This window comes from Tasmannia lanceolata, unplaced genomic scaffold (genome assembly GCF_043159265.1).
Source record: "Tasmannia lanceolata isolate RefF3 unplaced genomic scaffold, GAP_Taslan_0.1 ptg000018l, whole genome shotgun sequence".
NCBI lineage: Eukaryota > Viridiplantae > Streptophyta > Magnoliopsida > Canellales > Winteraceae > Tasmannia > Tasmannia lanceolata.
The window spans coordinates 17384169-17405492 of NW_027518695.1; the positions used below are offsets into that span (position 1 = coordinate 17384169).

Sequence of the window (21324 nt, forward strand, 5' to 3'; positions counted from 1 at the left end):
ACCCCTAGTTGTGCCTATATCTCTTCATTTATGTCAATCAATTATGTTTCTTTTTGTTTACTGCCAAGCAACAAAATTTAAATGTTTCTTAGGATCGAAGTGTCCATATCTAACCATGGGATCTTCATATATCACGCATTCTCCTAAAATTATGTACCTAGAAGTTGATTAAATGATGCTATGATAACTCAAGGGAACACCTGAAAAAGGTGTTATGTGTGCCGTGAGGGGCTATCTAACTATAGAGGGATGCACAGATGCAGACTAATAGAAGGTGCAGAGTGAGCAGGCTCATAGACTAATAGAAGATCAACTAGTGGCTATTACACTTTGTTGGAGGTAATCTAGTCATGTTAAAGACTAAGACATAAGATGTGGTGGCATGATCCAGTGCTTAGGCTAAATATACAGCCCTATAAAGGAGGCCGAAGATCTTTCTTAAGAAGTCCTTTTCTGTTAACTGAACAAACATTATAAAAAAATCAGTTCGTGATTTTGGAGTTTCCACTTTCCACAGAGAGAGAGAGAGAGAGAGAGAGAGAGAGAGAGAGAGAGAGAGAGAGAGAGATGGAGGGTTTTTTCCTCTTCTTCGTCTCTACTCGATTCTCCTTGTCGTTCGATCGATCAATCCCGTGAAAAATAAACGGCAAGATCTCTTCCCAAACTCCTTTAATCGATCCGTTATTTTTCTTCTTTTCTCCTCTTGAAATTAGATCTTTCTGAATGAAATTCTAGGGTTTTGGTTTTATTCGTATGAAATTAGATCATTGATATACCTGATAAAATGCTAGATTCTGCTCTAAATTTCACGTTTCTCTGTTATTGATATTTTGTTTTCTGATTGCTAGCGTTTTGATTGATAGTCGTTGTAGTTCTGAAATTTGTTAGGATCTCTGTATTTCTTTCGTTTTAACTTTTAAATTTCATTTTTTTTCTATTTATTGATATTTTGCTTTCTGATTTCTTTGTCCGCATCATGACAATATGTAGGAGATTATCGTTTTGATTGATAGTCGTTGTGGTTCTGAAATTTGTTAGAATTTTTGTATTTCTTTGGTTTCATTTAATTTTTTTGATTGCTGCCCTGCCAATGATGTTTGTTGACGCCGAAATCCGATATGGAGGATGAACTGATTATATGCTTCATGCTCGTCCTGTGTTCAGAGAATGCAATGTTAGAGGTCTCGGAGTTTAGACTTCGGAAAGACCCTCCGATGCTGAAGTCAGAAAATGGCTCAACAGTGTTTTAGGTACCTAACCAATATGCCAAAAGCTCCGGAGCTAATGGAACACTTTAGGTAAGGCCCTTTAAACCTGTCCCATACCAGGCTGGGTCCCACCTAGTCCCATACCTAGGCGGGCCCCCACTCAGGACCGTAACACATGGAAAAACCGAGCAAAAAAGGAGTAGAGTGACACTGCAATTATAAGAGCTTAGATCACTTGCCTTGAGCGTGGGGGTCCTTTTATAGAGTTGGAGGCATATGGAGCTTAGGAGGGTTGTCTTCTCTGGCGATTTCCTTATTGGGTCAATTTCCTAATGAAATCGGTTTCCACCCACATCTGGGCGATCTCTGAGTTTCCTTAAGAAACTCGGTTTCTAATAATATTCGAGCTCTTGGGAAAGCTGCCGTACAGGGCTTTGAGTCTTTATTTGGAGCTATGATTCTTTCCTATTTAAATAGGATTACTCGAGGGAGAGGTCCGAAATGACCTCTTTGTCCTCGTTTCACTTCGGTGAGTTCAGACCCGAAGGTCAGTCTGATGCCACGTGTTGAGCACTCATAGATGGACGGATTTTACCCCAAACAAAAGTTGATTTTGAGTTCAGTAGGTTTTGTTGTTTATGGATGCTCTTTTCTTCTTCATTTTTATGTGACTGAACATTGCTTATTGGAAAGGGCAGATAACGCTATTATAAGGCCGAGAGGTGCAATTTGAATCTAGAAAGTGATCTGGAATTGATGTTACAATCCTAATTGGTCCTCGGTCCTAGGGCTTTTAGGCACCTAACATTTGGTATCAGAGACACCACCACGTCCCGTGTAGTCACGAAAGGGACTGCATGAGAAAAAGGGCTACCTTGAGCAACCAGAGTGAACACCATCATAGAGTGGGCCACCAAACTGAAGGGGCGACCTATGAAAATGGCTAAGTACCTGGAGAATAATCAGAGTGAAAGTCGTCACAGAGTGGGCTACTGGTGACGTCGGCTATGGAGCATGGTGGGATGTTACGATTCTCATTGGTTCAAGGGCCTAGCCTAACGCGTTCCATCAGTCCTGGGCTTTTGGCATATTGTTTCATTGCCTAACAATAGAGTTTGCATTTTCAGTCGTTTAGTGTTTGTCATGAAATTGTAATTGGAATTCGTTGCAATACTTAACCTCTTGGATGTGTTCATGCTTTATTCCATTTAGTGTCTTTTTTTCATAACCACAAATTATTTTGACTTTGACAAGTTTTTGGATGGGATATGACCTTTAACAATGAATTGTTTTTTATAGAGCCTTCGTTTTTCCAGTCGTGAAAGAGCGGGTAGGGAGGGAGAGAAATTTGAGAGGGCACTAGTGAGGAGAGGGTGAGAGTAATCTTTTTCCCTGTCGTGAAAGAAGGCTAAGGAGGGCGAAGGGGAGAGATTTGAGAAGGTGTGAGTCCCTGTTTTTCAACCCTCTTCATGCTTTGCGAGTCCTTGTTTTTCAACCCCCTCTCATGCTCTCCTCACTAAGGCCCTCTCAAATCTCCCTCCCTCCCGCCCTTCCCACCCCCTAGGAAGCACGGGTACTCTCCCGGGCCTCCCGTACCCGTACCCAACACGTATGGGGTGCGGGTACGCCCTGCGTACGTCCCGGGTACGCACCCCCATAATTAAAATAATAAAAAGCCTTTTTCTTGTACTGGGTGCGTGTCGGTGCGTTGGGGGTGCACACCCACGCGTACCCCACACGTCCTGCTTCTCTTATCTGGTTTGTAAACCCTTCCTGCTTCTTCTCTCTCCTTACCTGTACTTAGTATTTACATGTAAATCTTAAGTAAATGGACAATAAAATAGTAAAGACATTTACTTTAGACCCAAATCTAAATAGTAAAGACATTTACTTAAGACTTAAATGGTTTACATGTAAATAACGGAATATCCCCCATTTGGATCTATTAAAAATAGTTTCAAGACCCAAATCTAAAAGGAACAAAAGTCAACTCTCCTGTTCTAGTACAAAATTCGCAGAAAAAGGATCGGGTCAAAACTTTAACTTTCTTAATTTCCAAACGGTGGGGTATTTTTCAAATTTTAAAAATTTATAAAATTTATCATGTCCAAACATTATTAAATCCCAAAAGCCCGGTATAAAAAATCTCATAATTTGGTCTCTAAAAATTATTCATCTTTTCAGGCACTGGTCAACACACTGGCGACAGACTTTTTTCAAATGAATGATGTATTGATGCCTCATGTTATGAAATATGGAATATTAAACTTATGAAATGAAGAGTAATATTAGAATTTTCCAATTTGGTGATGTTATTGTTATTTGATTGCTGTCCAATTTTTTTTTTATAATTCTTATAAATATATAATAAAATAATAAAATATATTATTATATTCGGCGTACCCAAATGTACCCGCACCCGGTTTTTTTTGAAAAATCACGTACCCACGTACCCGTGTCGTGTCGTACCCACACCTCATAACCGTACCCGTGCTTCATAGCCCACCCCTTTCTCACGATTGAGAAAATGAAGATTCCATGAAAAAAATTTCATGGTTGCCAAGCATTCCCTTAGTGGTGAAATGGATGGTTGCCAACAAATTTCATTGTTGTTCTTAACTGTTTGTGGAGAAATGGATGCACTGGCAAATTTTTGGTAGATTCATGGGGGTTATTCATGACGTGTTTTGGTTGTAATGGATTTAGATACTTACCTTGTCAATGCGTATGGGATTTTGACCCTAAGTAAGATTATTATTTATTATGATGTATATGTTAATACATACCTCTACTTAGTGCACATTATGCAAATATATCACACACTCTAATCTATTAGTCTCACCACACATATTGTGGTAACAGTACTATCACATGTATATTTTACTATGTGTTAGGTTAAGGAACAACTCAACAACATGTGAGTCATTTCTTTGAGTTAGAACTATGTAAGACTAATTTACATGGATGACAATTAAATCACTATCCTCTGAGCGGTCATTTCTTCGAGTTGGAACCACCGGTCGATGAATATTTGATTTTGGATGCGAGTATGGTTATTATTTATTATTATATATATGTTAGCACAAATATGTGCGTATTGCACATTATGCAAGTATATCCCGTACTCTAACCTATGTTATACACACATATTGTGGTAATGATGCCTGCCAATGACCTTTTAAAAAAAAATGATGTGTGCCAATGTATTATCTTATACTATCATAAAATATACTTATGTATTATATGTATGTATTTATTTTGGAAGATTAGGTAAAATTCTTTGTAGACTCGTACCATATGTGTTTGTTTGCCATATTTGGAAGGAGAGAAATAACCGCATTTTTAAAGATAAGAAGAGATCTCTGGGAAGAATAATGTTGGAGATTAAACTTGATATAATCCTTTTAGGAAGGAACGACTAGAATTTAACTAAAAATATTACTTGTGACATTATTAGAAATTGGAAAAACATTACACGGAAAAAAGTTGGAAATATGGAGCTCTTCCAAAGCGGCCACCTCCCCCGTTGTGGATGGATCAAGTTTAACTGGGATGGGAGTTCCAAAGGCAAGTCAGGTCTTGTTGGGGCTGGCGATGTATGTCATGATTTTAATGGGCTTTTATTATTGATTTTTTCCAGTCTGCAGTTGAGTATGATACCAGTGAAGGTGAGTCATCTAATGTTATTGCGTGGGGGGCTAAAAAATTTTGCGGGGCCTTGGAAATTAGCTGGATTTATTTTTGAAAATTTTGATCTATGTTCTAAATTAAAACTGGATTTCAGTGTAAGTTAAGAGCTACAAATGAACTCGTGGACAAACTGGTTAAAGGGGTGGAGAGGGAAGAATTGGTTATTGGCAACTCCATTCCAATCGAAGGCTTGATGACGGATTAGGGTTTTCAATGTTTATCTTGTAATTGCTTTTTTCTACTTAAGGACGCTTCGTCTGTTAGACTTGTGCTATCAGGATTGGTTGTATATTTCTTGATTGCAATAAATTGTTGTTATCTTTCCAAAAAAAAAATGATGACATGCGAGTCCCAAGGTTCATAGTTGAGATTTAGGGGACCAAATTGTGGAACATTGTTCAACTTGTTTATGCTTTAGAGGCTGCGTGGGTTGTGAAGAGAAAAGCTAGCATAAGGACCATCTACCCTGAATCACGCTCACCCCAAAAATTGGGGCAGGTGCTTCATTCACAATTCTTGGGAATAAGCAAGAAAACATGGGCAAGTGGGATCATTTCCCTCTTTCCTATTTCCTATTGAAACCAAACAGTGGATAAGTGGGAACCTAGAATCTACCCATTCTTTCATTTACCCTATCAAAAAGCCCCTTAATTATGCAACACAATTCAATAGGTCCTCCAAACCAAAAATTGGAGATGGTTGACCTTTCATGAAAGAAGATTTTATGATTATTTTGGTGATTCTATTTACATTTACGGAATACTTTCATTCGATTAAGGAAATTCATGTTTTGGGAGAAGATGAGGGCTTGTTTGATGCTTATAGAGTTTCTATTTTGAATTGAAGTTTAAGTTGAAGCAGGAATGTTGATTAGGACTAGTTTATAGTTAAAAAGTTTAGGGAGGAAGTTGTAATTTGCAAGAGATATGGGTTAAATTTCTTTGGAAGTTTTTTTTATATTTATTCTAAATAGCTTGCTTAGGACCTTTTCAAAGTTAGGAAGTGTGTGGAGGTCTAAAATGTTTGGGTTTATTAAGGAAAAGTGTTTTGGATGTGAAAAAATCTATTTATATGACGAAAGACACTCTTTTAGGGGAGTTTTTGAATAATTACAAATTTGAAGTTTATGCAAGAAGTTTTATCACTTTCTCTAAGGCAACACCATATCCTACTCTCATTTCTTTTATTGAGATATTTGTTTGATTCTATTTTGGGTTTGAATTTAAGTTTGGAATTTTTTATTTTTATTTTATTATTTGATGCACCATAATTGGCGGATCAAGTTCGATCTTAGGACTTGTAGTTGGTAATATGACATTTAAGAATCGTGGTCGTGGAAATTTTGGTAAAGTTGATGGAACTTTTAAAACTTTTAATGTTCTGACGAGATAAGTAGCTACTTTGAGGAGACAAATAGATTGTGTTATATGTGAGATTCAACTCTTGCAATACGGATTGGCCAGGCCTTCACTGATGATAGTCAGCAATCCTTTAGAGAATTCCACCAATTAATTGACCAAGTCCAAATCAAATTGGGAGGCAGAAACGATCTTCAATTTGGTGAAAAATTGTATAGAGGTGTTTTGGAAAACCAAACCCAACATGTCAAAGTATAAGATGAAACCTTTGACGAAGAAGAAGAGTTCAACTTCATCAAACATTCTATGGAATATGAAGACACGTGAAGAATTTTTGGATGACATTGATCACAGTTACAACAATCAGCATCAGAGTACCATTCAAAAAAAAAAAAATCAGCATCAGAAAGAAGCAAATGATTTTGAGTTTTATGGATATTCACGCTTCAATGAATATTATGATGAACTTGAGGATTTACAAGAAAATTCTGATGAATCAATTTTTCACAAAGATCATTCCATGGAAGATGATGAAAGCAGTGCTGATGATGGTGAAGTCATGCCATTAATTTTGTGGACTGCAGTCAATTCCAATAATTCAAGACTGCAAGAATCAAAGTTTCTTAACAAAATTTTCATAGAAAATAAGGATTTTCAATGCATTGTTGACAATGATCCTATGAATTCTATGAAGGAGATGATATGCTAGTTTGAAAATTATGTGAGCAAGATTTTTTAAAGTATATATATGGAATATTTTCAAATTTATAGGGCTCTACTCATTCGGTGGAAGGGGTCTCCACAATATCTTTGTTCGGGACTTTAAGACAGTCTGGTAGGGTTATCAATTCAGATTCAAGTTTCTTCAGCCTGGAGAGAATTGATGTAGCACTTACTCATAGGTTCTTCAAACCGAAATTTAGAGAATATTGACCTTTGAAGAAACATATTTTAATAAGTTTTGGTGACTTCATTTGAATTTTGGAATATTTTTTGTTGGGTTTAGAAAGTCCATGTTTTGGGAGAAGATGGGGTTGTTTGATGTTTATAGACTCTATTTTGAATTGAGGTGGTTTACGTTGAAGTGGGAATGATGAATTAGGACTGATTTGGAGTCGGAAAGTTTAGGATGAGAAGTTATATTTTTAGAAGCTATATATGTGGTTTAATATTCTTGGTGGATTAGAGGTTTTGTAGTCCCCCCAAGGAGATTCGCTCAATATTTTGATGAGATCCAAGGCCGGGTGGAAGGATGGTCGATAATTTTCAAGCACATTAGAAGATCCGCCAATAGTGCAGTGGATAGACTAGCAAGGGAAGATGTAGTTAAGTCAGGGTTCGAGATGTTTGATTTCCTCCCCCCTTGATGGCCACCTCTTGTTTGTTATTTGCTTTGTTTTTATCCTTGCCCTCCCTTTTTAATGCCCGGTCATCCCTTTTGCTTTTAATGGAAAATCTTTACCGTACAAAAAAAAATTCTTTGGAAGTTTCTAATTTTATTCTGAAAGAATTCTAGCTTGTTTGTGACTGTTTTAGAAGTGTTTCAAAGTTGGAAAGTGTGTAGGAAAGGTTTAGATTGCTTTTGTATAAGAAAGGAAGTGTTTTGGAAGTGAAAAGAATCTATTCATATTGTAAGACCACTCTTTTGGGAAAATCTTTAATTGATATGAGTTTGAAGTTTATGCAAGGAGTGTTCTGGACTTTTCTATGTTGTTTTCTATTTGAGGCAGCACCATTTCCTATTCTCCTTGTCTTTTGTTGAGGTACATCCTTGGTTTTGTTTTGGATTTGAATTTAAGTTTGGAACTTGTGATTGCTATGCTATTTGACTTGGTTATCTAATGAATCGTTTGATTTGAGTTATGAGCGGAGCATAAATTGTTTGTGTAGTAACATAGTATACTCATAAAAACACAAGTCTTCAATGCTTCAAAAGAGAAAATGCAAAACAATATGATGTGTTGCTTGTGAATAAGAGGATCTACTACGGGGATCTAATAAGGATGCCATGGATCAAGCCTTCTCCAAGTCATATAGAAGTGCCTGCAATGTATCCTTTACCTTATCTTAGTATTGGAATCTAACACGTGTCGGATATGGGTACTTCACCCATTCAGAAGAATCCGTGTAACATTGGTGTTTAGTATTGCTGATGATAGAAAATCATTGATCAAATAGAATTTCACGAGTATGCTTAAAATATTTGTTTGGTTTCACTTTATCCTTCTCTGTCTGGTAGTCCCATGGAAACATCAACATAACTCACTGTTTTGACCTTCTTATAAATTAGTGGTTCCAGCCAGTATGCCATCTTGTGACGCCCTGGTATTTCTAATAGATCAAAGATCCATGCAGATATCATACGAAGCTGGAATGTTATTGGATCTGTTGGATGCTACTTTTTATGTATCATTTTCAAATGGCAGTAGCAAACTATCCCCCTTCATGCTCTGCATAGCTTTTCTAAATACTGATGGATAAGATAGAATATGCATGCTCACATCCATTTTGTCTTCCTTGTTTTTTTTTTGGAAAATGCCAAGTCTCACCAGTATCCATATCCACATCAATCCATATTTGCATGTGATAGATGTAATCTTGCCTTTCTATTATTTTGTAAGTATGTCGATTGCAGATCTTGTTCTGAATTTCTAGAATTTGATATCTTTTACTCGATAACATTTTATTTCTTTTCAGGTTGCACTTAAAAGAACCTTGTCGACTGTCTCGGAGGTTGGATCTGTTTGGACTCAACTGGTGTAGTAGTGGATTTCTTTTTCTTATTCTGCTACCTTACACCGTCACCATGTGGAGTTTTGCTTCAAATGCCATAGCTGGAAGCATAGCCCCAAAGAATGGTCGTCCAGTGTCAACTCGAGCTGGTTCTGAATGCTCAGATGATGAGGTTTCTTCGGGCGCTAGCAGAGAGGAAGGGCTGGAGTGCCCAATATGTTGTGAATCCTTCAATATTGTTGAGAACGTACCTTATGTCCTATGGTGTGGTCACACTCTCTGCAAGAACTGTGTACTTGGGCTCCAATGGGCTGTCGTGAAATTCCCCACGCTACCTGTCCAGTTACCACTCTTCATCTCCTGTCCATGGTGCCACTTATTATCCCTTCGCCTAGTTTACAAAGGGAATCTCAAGTTTCCTCGCAAGAACTTTTTCCTACTCTGGATGGTTGAGAGCATGAATGGTGACAGGGTGAAGTCTCATCCCACCTTTTCCGGGGATCATCAAGGGGTTTGGTCTTCAAACAATGACTTAGCATCAAGAAGTCATTTTAGTCATGGTCACCTCAGAAGGGCTCCTCCATACATGCATCCAGAGCAATTGCAAAACCCAAATGATGTTAACCTCGTCAATGACCACCTTAACGTAGAGAGGCTCCATGCTTCCTTACGTAAATCCCTGCTTTTCTTTGTTCACTTAACTGCCAAATTTCCGCTGGTTGTCATATTCCTTTTGATCGTATTGTACATAATTCCAGCCAGCGTTGCCATTCTGGCCCTGTACATCCTTATCACTTTTCTGTTTGCTTTGCCATCTTTTCTGATACTCTGCTTTGCGTATCCTAGTTTGGATTGGCTGGTGAGAGAAATCATCACTTGAAATGCCATTTATTTCTCCAGTATGGCGCCTCTCTACAGTGTGGTGCATCTCTACATTTCAGTCTCAGTTATGGTGTAATTTGACGACTTGCCTTTCTGCGCTTAGAATCAGTCTGGATCTTGTGAGCTTGCTAAAATGATGTTGGTGTAGGTCTTAAAAGAGTTTGAAGCTTGCTCCATGTGGTTATGCCCAGCCATGTAAATAACAGACAAGGTCCCATTATTGAACTTCTTCTAGGAATTGGGTATTGTGTGTATAAGCTTACTGCTTGTGTCTGAGATCCATGTACTATGTTTGTATCTAGACTTTCTTGAATTTGATGATTTTAATCCAACCTTTGTTTTGTACATTTACTTCTATTGCATTTTTCCATTTTCGCCGGAATCTATCTGATTTTGGCACTGCACTTCTCAGGTTCAGTTTATAAAGTGGCTTCGAACTAAGAGATAATCTACAGTTTTGCGATTTTGCGATCAGCTTGCATGATCTTGAAGTTCAGGTACAAAGCTGTTTGTTATCATAGAAGTATAGGAAATTATAGGGAATTTATAGGAACAAATGAGATCTTACAATGGGTGGTGGTGGCTGCATGAGGGAATTTATAGGAACAATTGAGTATATAAGCGATGAGCAGTATGATGGGGGGCGGGGCGGGGCGGGGGTGGGCTCTGGAGCCAACTAAGCACATATCAAGATACAGGAAAGTATTTATTAAGATGGACGAACTTTCAACAATACACATTGGATCTACATGAGAAACACTACCTACATGGTTGGTTGTTGATGACTACGTTTTAGTTGGTAATGATAAAAACCAGTATTTTCAGTATTTCATGTCAAAAAATGGCATCATTATTTAATTAAAAGTCCATAGTCTAGACCACACTTAACCATATAAAAAGGATTTTTCAACATAAATATGAAGGAAAATCTTTATTGGAGGGCTAATATACTAAAACATTTTTTCTGTTCTTTTCTTTTTTAACTTTCAAATTCATACATATATAGGATTAGCCTACTGAAGCATTAGCCCTAGTTTAACATGCATTAGCCTTCATGGTTAACCCTAAAATGGCTGTTTGGGAGAAAAATACCAACTTTTCTGCAACAAACTTCCAAAAAAGCAACTCCAAGAATAGTAAGAAGACAACCCATCAAACACCCTTCTAACATCTTTTTCTTCTGATAGTTGACAAGTCTTCAAGGATGACCAAAGACTTGTTGTCATGGGTCCAAGAAAAAGAAGTCTTATCTTTCTTGAGAATAGTAGTCTCAGCTGGTTAAGGAATCTCCTTCCATTGATATCTACCAAAAAGACTTAATTAAATATTAAGAAGATTCACTTTAGGGAAATGAGATCCACACTCCTTGTTTTGATAATGAGACTCCTGTATTTTATACTTTTCTAATTAGATACTGACAGCATCTATGTGTGTCAATGGATCCACAAGGTCTCATAGATCCAAAGGATCTGCACCTTAATGGACACGATTTAGGCACAACAATTGGATCTGACCATGTCCATTGGATCCATATCCCATGGCGAAAATAACTTCGGATCGTGATCTAGACGTAGCCACAAAATTTGAGGCCCATCCTAGATCCGAATGGGGGCACCAATGTACCAAAATGCCCTTCACTTTTTTTTTTTCATTTATATGTATGAGGTTATTTTCCATTGACACCCCTAATAGCTTCTTAGGAAATGTAAAACTAGCAGTATGTTAGAGAACTGTAAATGAAAGAAAAGATTGTCATTATCAAACAACAGGGTGCCTCTAACAGTCTGTTAAGGAACTGTAAATCAAAGATAGGATTGCCATTATCAAGCTAGGGGTGTGTGGATATTATTCCTCTAATTTTTGTAATAAGGTGTTCTGTGATTTTACAGCAATGTTGCTGAATCTGAATGCAGGATTAGATTTAAACCTACACTTTTGTTGGAGGGTCACCCTCCACAATTAACTCCCTCTACCTAAAATGGATGGCATATCATTGTCAAGAGAGAGAGAGAGAGAGGGAGATGCCTGATTTAAATCAAAAGATATGGAGAGAGAGAGAGAGAGAATATTCTCCCAAGGTGCTTTCTCTTAATAAAATAAATTATACACCTTATTTCAGAGAGATGATAATCTCAGCCCGTTATTTTTGTAATGACACTCTTCTATTTAGTTGTTCTTAGAATCCAAAAGTAGCTGTCAATAGACAAGTAGGCGTACAACTTGGGTCGAGCTCAACCCGAACTCGATGGGTTCACCATATTTTGGCCCAGGTTAGGATAGCATTTCATTGGGTTGGGTTGGGATAGGATTGGGGAAAAACCAACCTCATCTAATTTTGGGTTGCTTTAGGATTAGGGAAAAGTCAACCTGATTTAATTTAGGGTTGGGTTAGGGTTGAGGTCTTTGGCAACCAGACCTTGTAAAACTGATATTGAGTTGCGTGATTGTAAGTTTGTAGGCTATATATGTAAACTTCTTCTCTCCCTATGTAGACACATTTTCTGGATCCTACGGGGTGGGTCAGCATGGTAGTACTGCAGAGGACCAAAACCGGGGCGGGTTGCGACCCAGAACCAAACATTATCAAAACAATGGGATCAGGGTGTGACAAAATGGGATTAGAGCCGTACCTCCTCCAGTACAGTGTGCCATTGAGGACACTAGGCCCTAAGGGGGGTGGATTGTAAGATCCCACATCGGAAAGGGAGAGAAAGTTCATGCGCTATATATGTAAACCCTTTCTCCCTGTGTAGACCCATTTTCCACATCCCCACTGGGTGGGTCGAGCATAGTAGTGCCGCGGAGGAACAAAACCAAGGCGGGTTGCGACCCAGAACCGGACAATATCTAGACGTCTTCCAACGTGAACACGTGGCTAAGGTGCTGCCGGCTCAAAACCTTGTTGATCACTGACTGTATATGAGCTGATATGGATTACTTTTTACCACAATCAACCATTCTCTACAATCCGGCAAAAGCAAAAACATGTTCTATGTAAGTCCATAAAAGTCTTACAGACCTGATCGTAGACCCGACCCTTTTCCTCTTAATTTTATCTCAATTTATTGCAATTTTCAAAATCTTAAGGTTATGTTTTTTTTTATATATATTTTACATTTTTTGGCCCAGGCCAACCCGAACCCAACATTGTGTTATTTGGAAAATCAGGTTAAGTGGGTTAGGTTAGGGTTGACCCTTCGACCCAAGGCTCAGTTGGGTCGAGTTAGGGCTGAGCTAATACTATATTAGGTTGGGCTAGGTTGGGCTCAACCTTACCCAACCTGGCCCTTAGTTGCACCCCTACAGTCATCCAGATTTGAAATAGAGTGCCATTATCATAACAACCATGTGTTGTTATTATCTACATGTTTTTGCTTCTTCTACCATATATGAGTTCATTAGTTGGACTCCTCCCATCTTTTGGAAGAAAGTCACTTTCTACATGTTTTTGTTTCTTCTCCCATAATGTGTTCATTAATTGAACTCTTCCCATCTTTTGGAAGAAAGTCACTTTCAAATAACCCACTTTTTGGGGAATCATATTTTCCCCTCTGACAGATAAAATCACCCCTTTAACGTTATTCGTTAAGTTTTAAAGGCAAAGAAAAATGTTAAAGGGGGTGAATTTATTCTCAAGCAGTGAGCCATTCTCACAGAAACCGTTAAAGGGGGGGATTTTATCCATTTAAGGGGAGGAAAATATCATCTCCCCACCTTTTCTGGTTTTCTTTTTGTTAGACAAGAGAAAAGGGTTCTTTCATAAGCCCAAAATCAAGAAAATGACATCCGACCAAAAATTCCCAACCACCCATTTCCAAATAAACCTTCTCTTTTCTCATGGTCCCAAACTCCCATCTCTTCTGTTCGTAAAATCAAATAAAAAACCAGAAGTTGGCTCAATAGAGCATGTTTGTTAGGGTCTTCCTTCAAAAGCCCACATGGGATCCTCAATTTTTTTGTACAGTGTAGAAAAAGCAAATGCTACAAAATAAGCACAACATTGTTTGGGAATTATTATATGCACTCTCTTATTTGATAATAGCTCTCTTCACTATATAAGACAATTTTTTGATTGGAAGTGTAGATAAATACAGTGGTGTCATTATTAAAACAAGGGGAAGTGAATATCATTTCCCTATTTTTTAGGAGCTAATACTAAACATCCCTTTTTTGGTAGATAAAACCTCTTTTTTATGGCACCCACTAATTATGAGTTATGACAAAGATACTTCAGATTTGCTAAAGAAGAGTGGTAGATGTCCAACCATTGAGAATGCATTTGGGCTTCCAATTTAAATATTATCTCCTGCAAAAAAAAACAAATTTTATTAGAATTCAAAAAAAACTATGGTGAAAATTACCAAAATACCTTTAATTATGGATAATTTTTTTAACTAAATGCCACCTCCACTACAGTTCGGTCGACACGAGCTATAAATGCCGACCGCTCATTAAGGCTCTGTTTCTTTCGACATAAAATGTGCATAAAATAAATTTTATACTTATTTTTCTCATTTTAAGTGAAAATTTGAGCGTAAAATCTGTTTTACACCCATTTTACATTGAAGAAATGGAGCGTAAGGAAAATAATCATCGGACGGATGGACCCATTGCCATGTGTGCAGTGATCAAGTCCATGAACATTGTTGGCCCCACTTTGATCGGGTGATTCTAGACCTTGATCCAGCATGATGAAAAAGATGCCTTTAAGTCATTAATTTTTGCATGCCTCTTGCAAAAGTGATCTTCCCACATCATTTGACCTGGTTCATCATATCAACGGTCCCGATCATACAGAAGGTTTGGATAAAGCAGAAGCTGCTAGACCGATGATCTAAGGCCCTTTTCATTGCACAAATGCTCGGCATATATTGGAATTTCAAATGCCAATTGTTAACTTACCAACTTCTCCAAAAGCTTAAGCTGTTGGAGAAAGGCGTTATTTATCTTTTATACTATAACAGTGTCGATTCCTTGTTTGGTTGATTCCCACATGTTTGGGACATCAACAATTGCTTTTTTTCCCAAATGTTAAACTGAACGAACAATCCAAACCCTCCAATAATAGATATTGCTACATCGATGGACTCCCTACACCAATCGAATGGCTAGGATCATCCGATTATTGAAAGTTTGTTACACCTATTGGCTATTGAGCAATCCCTAACTTCCAATCAATAGAGATTTGCAATCGTGGAATCGTTACACCGATCGGATGGCTACGATCAACCGTTCGACTCTGATCTACCCATCATGTGACCCACCATATATAATGATGATTCCAATCACGCTTATTTAAGGTGTACCCTAGAGATTAGGGCGGGCTATAGACTTAGGTAGTCCTGAGAACAACTGAACTTGGGACACTGCATAGAGCATTTTGCTAAACGAAGCGTAGTGCTATTATCAAAATATGGTGCTGCGGAAATCAGTCCCTCATCAATCAATAAGATTGTTCTTTTCTCAAAGTGTAACATCAGACATGAATTCCATGCCCCGACATTTTGACTTTCAGTCGAAACATTCAACCGAGAAAATAAAAATATACATTTATCACGATATTTTAGTATGATATTTAAGCGCCCTGGCGGAATTAAAGGAGGGGAATGCTGGAATCAGTATCCCTCCCCCAAGTGGTGCTATTTTGATTCGATTCTACCTGGTCAGGATGAAATTTTTATTGTTTATTTTAATTTTTTTCATCCTATTTTCAAGGTAATTGGAATATGAATTGTAATAAGTTACCCATTCCGATTACTGATTCTAGCAACCTAAATTTTTATTGTTTTTTTCAGTATTATTTTTTATTTTATTTTTTTTCCCTTGATCAGATGTGATCTGGAATAGGATGCCGATTCCAATTCTTAGCCAGGAATACAATTTATCTTCACATGATAAATTGTCGAAAAACTCAGGATAATTTAGCAATTTTTAGGGTGAGAATTCAATTTATCTTCATATGGTTAACTTACGATAAATTGACTTTTAATTTGGCGTGCCGCCAATTGAATCATTCCAACAATAAATCTGTTTCCGAACAGTTTATTTTGGTGGGCCCCACTTCAGTTTTCATCAGTATCTTTCTTTCTAAGATTTCACATTGTTTTGTTTTTGTTATTCCTACAACAAACACGCCATCCCAATTCCCACACGCTTCAAAGCAACGCAGATCGAACCCAATAACAGCTTTGTTGCTTGCACGATCTCTCAAAAGGATTGCATAAAGGTATGATTTTTTATGGGTTTTGTGTGCTTTCTTTTCGTGTTTATTGATTCATTTCACATAGATTTCAAATGGGTTGTTTTTTCTCTTATTTATGGTGTGGAGGATTGCATAGAGGTATGATTTTTATGGGTTTTGTCTTGTTTTTCGATTCTTTTTTTCATGGAAAAGGGATTTCTTTTTACAGATTTCAAATGATTGCTTCTTCTCCTCTTTAAAGGTATCGTTTTGATGGGTTTTTTTTCTTTCATTTCTCCAAAAGAGGAGTTTTTTTTGGTAGATTTTAAATGGGTTCACCGTCTCTGACTTAGGGCTCAAGGGAATTGCAAAAGGTGGGATATTGGTGGGTTTTTTTTTCCCATTTTATTGAATTATTTAGCCAGAAAAGCTAAATTGTTTTTTCTTCTATTTTTGATGGGTTCTTCTCTTAAGTATGGATTAAATTTGTAAAAAAAAAAGGGACCCTTTTTGTAGATTTCACATGGGTTGGTTTTTCTTCTCTTTCTGGTTAAGGGAATTGCAGAGAGATAAGTCTTTTTTAGAGACTATGATTGATTTACTTTTTCTCTTTTTCTCTATTAGTGATAGGAATTTCAGAAAGATTTGATCTTGATCTTTTTTCCCTTCATATTAATTCAAAAGAAATGATCTTTCATAAACTTTGTGTTGATGGGTTTTTCTTAAATTTCATTGATTTATTTTTGGAAAGAAATAAACTTTGATTATGGATCTCTTTGCAAAGGAATGATATGCATGGCAAAGATTTTTCAGATTTTGGTATAATTTGTATTTTGGTGAGAAGTGTGATCCTGATGGGCATTTTTTTATATTTCTGTTCGTAGTAAAAAAATGAATAAAACTGTTTATTCATCTCATTTGTATTAAAATTTGATATGTGTGAAGTTAGCAATCTCATGTATGTTTTGTCATATCGGTTAGCATTATCTATGCTTTTGAGGAGATTGGAATTAAGGAGCTTTTGGGTGATTTAAATCCTATAGGGATTTTTGTAGTCGATCTGGCTTCGATCCTTTTGTTACTTAAAGAATGGCATGATGTTGTTTACGTATTTTAGATCAGAAATTATAAACTATCAGATTAAGGAAAGTTATAGTTGTTGTTTAGATTTTTCCTCTTTTGAAGCTTGCTTTGGGAAAAAAAATTATGGTTTTGCATTTTTTTTTTTTAAGGAAATTTCTCCTGTGATTTAATTTTACATTTCTAATGTTTTGGTCTCAAATTTTAGAAACGTGAGATTTTCAAAATTGTTTTCTTTTTCTAGGTCATTTTGGTGTTTTGTATCCATTTCTTATCATCGAGGATTGGGTTTGATTGGGAATTTTCAATTTTTGATTCACATTACAGATTGAAGTGATGCTGTGATCTTGTCAGGTTTTGAAGCCAGCTCACCACCAAAAAAGCCTTTATTTTACTCGTTTGAGGTAATGTGGTACTAAGAAGGTGTTCTCCATGTCATGTCATTTGCCCTTTTGTTTTCCCTTGAGCAGATCTCTTATAATGGTCTGATATTGAAAAGTAAGGGTTCATAGAATTCTGGAATGGATTTTGATCAGACTTTGGTTTCTACTTTGGTTTCTCCATTTTATCTATATTGCAGATCAAGAAGCTCCTGAAAATCTTGAGTTGTCATGAATCTCTTTTGCCAGAGTAAGAACAGATTAGATCTTGGTGAGTTCTTCTCATTTTGCTTTCCTGTTATTGACGAATCATATATTTGGACTAATGATACAATATACTTTTCACTCGAAACTAGATGAATTGCCCTTATTTTTCTACGTTTTAACATTGGAGAGAGAGAGAGAGAGAGAGAGAGAGAGAGAGAGAGAGTAGAAATGTGAATCGGAAGATGGCATTACTTTCAAAATGAAAGAAAGCACCTGCTATCGTGTCAAATGGCTCTATAATCAATATATCAACAAAATTTGATACAAGTGAAGATCATTTGGTCCCCTGAGTAACGTCAGATATATGGCCTAGGTAATTTCATACTATCATATGCAACGTCGAGGTTTAGAAACTCGAAGCCAAATTGGACTTGATGAGGGCTTGTATCCAAGCCGATTCCGACTCAGTCGAGTACTCAATTGATATATTCATATATTTGAGTTCAAAAAGCTCTATATGATCTTATTTTCAACATTTGTGTACTCTAATGAGTTTCTTGAGCTCTCAATTGAGTTTTTACGGTTTTAAAGAAAACCAAGTGACTTCATTAACTTGAGTATCGAGTCAGATCAAGTTGGCGAATTTCTTGGTATCCAGTTGAGCTGCTAAATATTGTAGAGGTAGAGTCAGATTGTCATAAAGTATTGAATGATATTGTTCCTCTTAGCCTATCATATAAAATTTAAAGATATTTACTAGTGTTTTCTTTTTCATTTCACGCAGCTGAAACTATGATATTCCCATTTATGTTCCCTTTTTTTAGACAGGTTTTCATTTGCTGCAGGTCACGGTTTCTCTGTTTTAATTTGGTATGGACCCACCTCATTGTAACAGAAAGGAATATTATCCTACTGCCTATTTGTTACTGTGAAAAGGATTGAAACGCCCATCGCCTCGCTCTCCCCTGAGAAGATTAAATCTAAAGGAGATAATTTGATGAGACATTCAACAGGAGAAACACTTATGAGAGCTTCATTGTCTCCTCCAAACAGTGAAGAGAAGTTGCTTCCCCATTATTTGAGAGCTTCTACGAGTTCTTGCCATGACTTTTGTAAATATGGAAGAAAACACGCTTTTGAAGCAAAGGGTAGGTGTCCTATTCCTCGTCTAAGCATGGGAAGTTTGACAACCTTGGATGGTCAAAGTCAAGTAAAAAATGTAAATCTTGGTGGAGAAAGGAAAAAGAAAGCAGTGATCAAGCTCAAGCCTAAACTTGAGCCACATGCAACCCCAGATGAAGGCCAAAAAAAGAAAGAAGTGATCAAGCTCGAGCCTACACTTGAACCGAATGCAACCCCAGATGAAGGCCCAAAAAAGAAAGAAGTGATCAAGCTCGAGCCTACACTTGAACCGAATGCAACCCCAGATGAAGGCCAAAAAAAGAAAGAAGTGATCAAGCTCGAGCCTACACTTGAACCGAATGCAACCCCAGATGAAGGCCAAAAAAAGAAAGAAGTGATCAAGCTCGAGCCTACACTTGAACCGAATGCAACCCCAGATGAAGGCCAAAAAGCAATAAAAGATGTAAATCTAGTAGAGAGGAAAATGAAAAAAGTGATCAAACTCAAGCCTACACATGAGAAGAACACTGGCTTATCTGATAAACCCAGAACTATCAAGCAAAAAGCTTTATCACCTGGCAAGAAAATTGATATCCATGTTAAACCAGTGATCGCTTCGAAGCTGAAACCTGTGGCAGCAAAGTCATTATCCCCATTGAGTCTTTCAGGAGGTCGAAGTGGTAGAAGAAACAGTGAGAACAGCCCATCTAATCTTTCAGGAAGTTTAAGTGGTGGAAGAAACAATCCGAGCAACCAATTTAATCGCTCAGGTGGTGTAAGTGATAGAAGGAACAGTGGGGGCAAGCTAGTCAATAACGTGAGCTTGTTGAAAGTTGGAGAAAGAAAAGCACTGAAACCACCACTAGCTTCTTTGTCCCCCAAGCCTATTGTTAATGGAGTTGCAAGCTTAAAACCAGTGAAACATAGGGACGTGAAAGCAGCCTTTCCTATGAATAATCAAAATAAGGTTAGAAAGGCTGAACCCAATGACGAAGAAATCATTGAAAAGACTTTGTATGTCATTGAGCCAAAACCAGAGAACAAAAGTTTGGAACCTATTCAACGCGAAACCTACAAAAACCGTTCACGTCCATCATTGTCATCATCTCCCTCACTGTCTTCACATGAAGATGAGGACTCGGACTCCAATGGTACACTTAGCGAAGCAGATGAGTCTGTTTCTGAACAGGACAAAATCGAAACAAAGAACCAAGTTGAAGTTTCAAAGGGAGGAGACAAGTGGAGGTTGAGGAGTGGCATTGTTCACCCTGAGGATAAAGAGTGTGTGCCACAAAAGTTAAGGTTCAGGAGAGGAAAGGTGGTCAGTCTTCAGTCTGAGAATAATGGCACGAGGAGGCTCAAATTCAGGCAAGGGAGAGTGGTGGGTGAGAATCAAAATGGTAAGGTTGCTCTTGGGAGGAGAAGTTTTAAGAGGAAAGAGTTTGTTGAATCAAATGGTACTGACCCAAAAGCTCAAGCTGTAATGTTGAGGCATCAAGATGTGCAAGGAAAGAAAGAAGAGAAAGGTTTGTTTAATGATGTAATTGAAGAAACCGCGAATAAGCTCGTCGGGACTAGGAAGAGCAAAGTGAAGGCCTTGGTTGGTGCTTTTGAAACTGTAATCTCTCTCCAAGAGAGCAAACCTGGTACTAATTCATGATATGCTTACATGGGGATTGAAATGTTTGTCGAATGACTTTTATACACTGTAAAAAAAATATATCTAAATAATCATGAGTGTGAAATTGGATTTTACAAGTATATAAAGTTGGAACAGTGGAAAAGGCTTGTGCATGTTCTCTGAAGAAGCTTGGATAGAAGGATTGCAGAGTTTTATGTGTAGAAAATTTGCCATTCTACATATCTGTTGTAAAAGGGATTCTTTTTTTTACTAAACTTTACTGATGTGATTCTTATCATACTTACGTCATTGACTACACATATCTGTATCTATACTGAGCTGATCTTGTAATAAATAAGCCCACCTACTTTTGGGTGGTTTAGATTGATCTCTCTTTTTTTCTTTTATCTTAATTTCTTCAATTTGATCAAGAAATGTGTATGTAACCCTTTTTTTTTTGAAAAAGATAATTGCATTGCAAGGATAATATATAAGATATGTTACTAATGAGGAGCTCACTTCGGTCCTCACCTTGTTTTGTGAAAGAATCCGCTTCTGAGATGGCTGATCTCCATAATAATAGACACCAATTTCCAGGGGCCCCCATGCCAAAACCACTTTGAAATCCCCTTCAAAGATGTAACTTCACACGAAGCAACCCACAAATATTCGTAGGTTGGTTCGAAGAGCTCTTGCCTCTGCCTCATTTGAGTCCACTATTCTACAAGGACTTGAAAAGCATTTGAGGGTTCTACCTCTGTGATCCCTAAAGATCCCTCCAATGTCGAAATTCACTTTTATTACATGAAAAGGACGTGGTCACCATTTAGGAGTAGGTTTTTGAATACTCGAGTCCAAATCA

General features: G+C 37.4%; 2 protein-coding genes across 5 annotated transcripts; both read left to right on the forward strand.

The window, feature by feature from the left end:
• Positions 1 to 452: 452 nt before the first annotated feature.
• On the forward strand, positions 453 to 10216 carry LOC143851281 (uncharacterized). Its single transcript, XM_077360646.1, has 2 exons — positions 453 to 646; positions 8954 to 10216. Exon 2 carries the CDS (start codon positions 9063 to 9065, stop codon positions 9867 to 9869), a length of 807 nt encoding a protein of 268 aa, XP_077216761.1. The 5' UTR covers positions 453 to 646; positions 8954 to 9062; the 3' UTR covers positions 9870 to 10216.
• A 5781-nt stretch (positions 10217 to 15997) lies between these two features.
• On the forward strand, positions 15998 to 20850 carry LOC143851276 (uncharacterized). Of its 4 annotated transcripts, none has more exons than XM_077360632.1 (4): positions 15998 to 16097; positions 17460 to 17536; positions 17713 to 17783; positions 18548 to 20850. In XM_077360632.1, exon 4 carries the CDS (start codon positions 18717 to 18719, stop codon positions 20499 to 20501), a length of 1785 nt encoding a protein of 594 aa, XP_077216747.1. In that variant the 5' UTR covers positions 15998 to 16097; positions 17460 to 17536; positions 17713 to 17783; positions 18548 to 18716; the 3' UTR covers positions 20502 to 20850. The 4 variants fall into 4 exon arrangements, with proteins under 4 accessions (XP_077216747.1, XP_077216745.1, XP_077216749.1 ...); XM_077360630.1 differs by having other exon boundaries at positions 18565 to 20850; XM_077360634.1 differs by having other exon boundaries at positions 16032 to 16097; positions 17487 to 17536; positions 18565 to 20850.
• The last annotated feature ends 474 nt before the right edge of the window (positions 20851 to 21324 follow it).

Coding starts and splice junctions, on each gene's coding strand:
- LOC143851276 (XM_077360632.1), top strand. CDS start 18,717: ATGAGACATTCAACAGGAGAAACACTTATGAGAGCTTCATTGTCTCCT.
- LOC143851281 (XM_077360646.1), top strand. CDS start 9,063: ATGTGGAGTTTTGCTTCAAATGCCATAGCTGGAAGCATAGCCCCAAAG.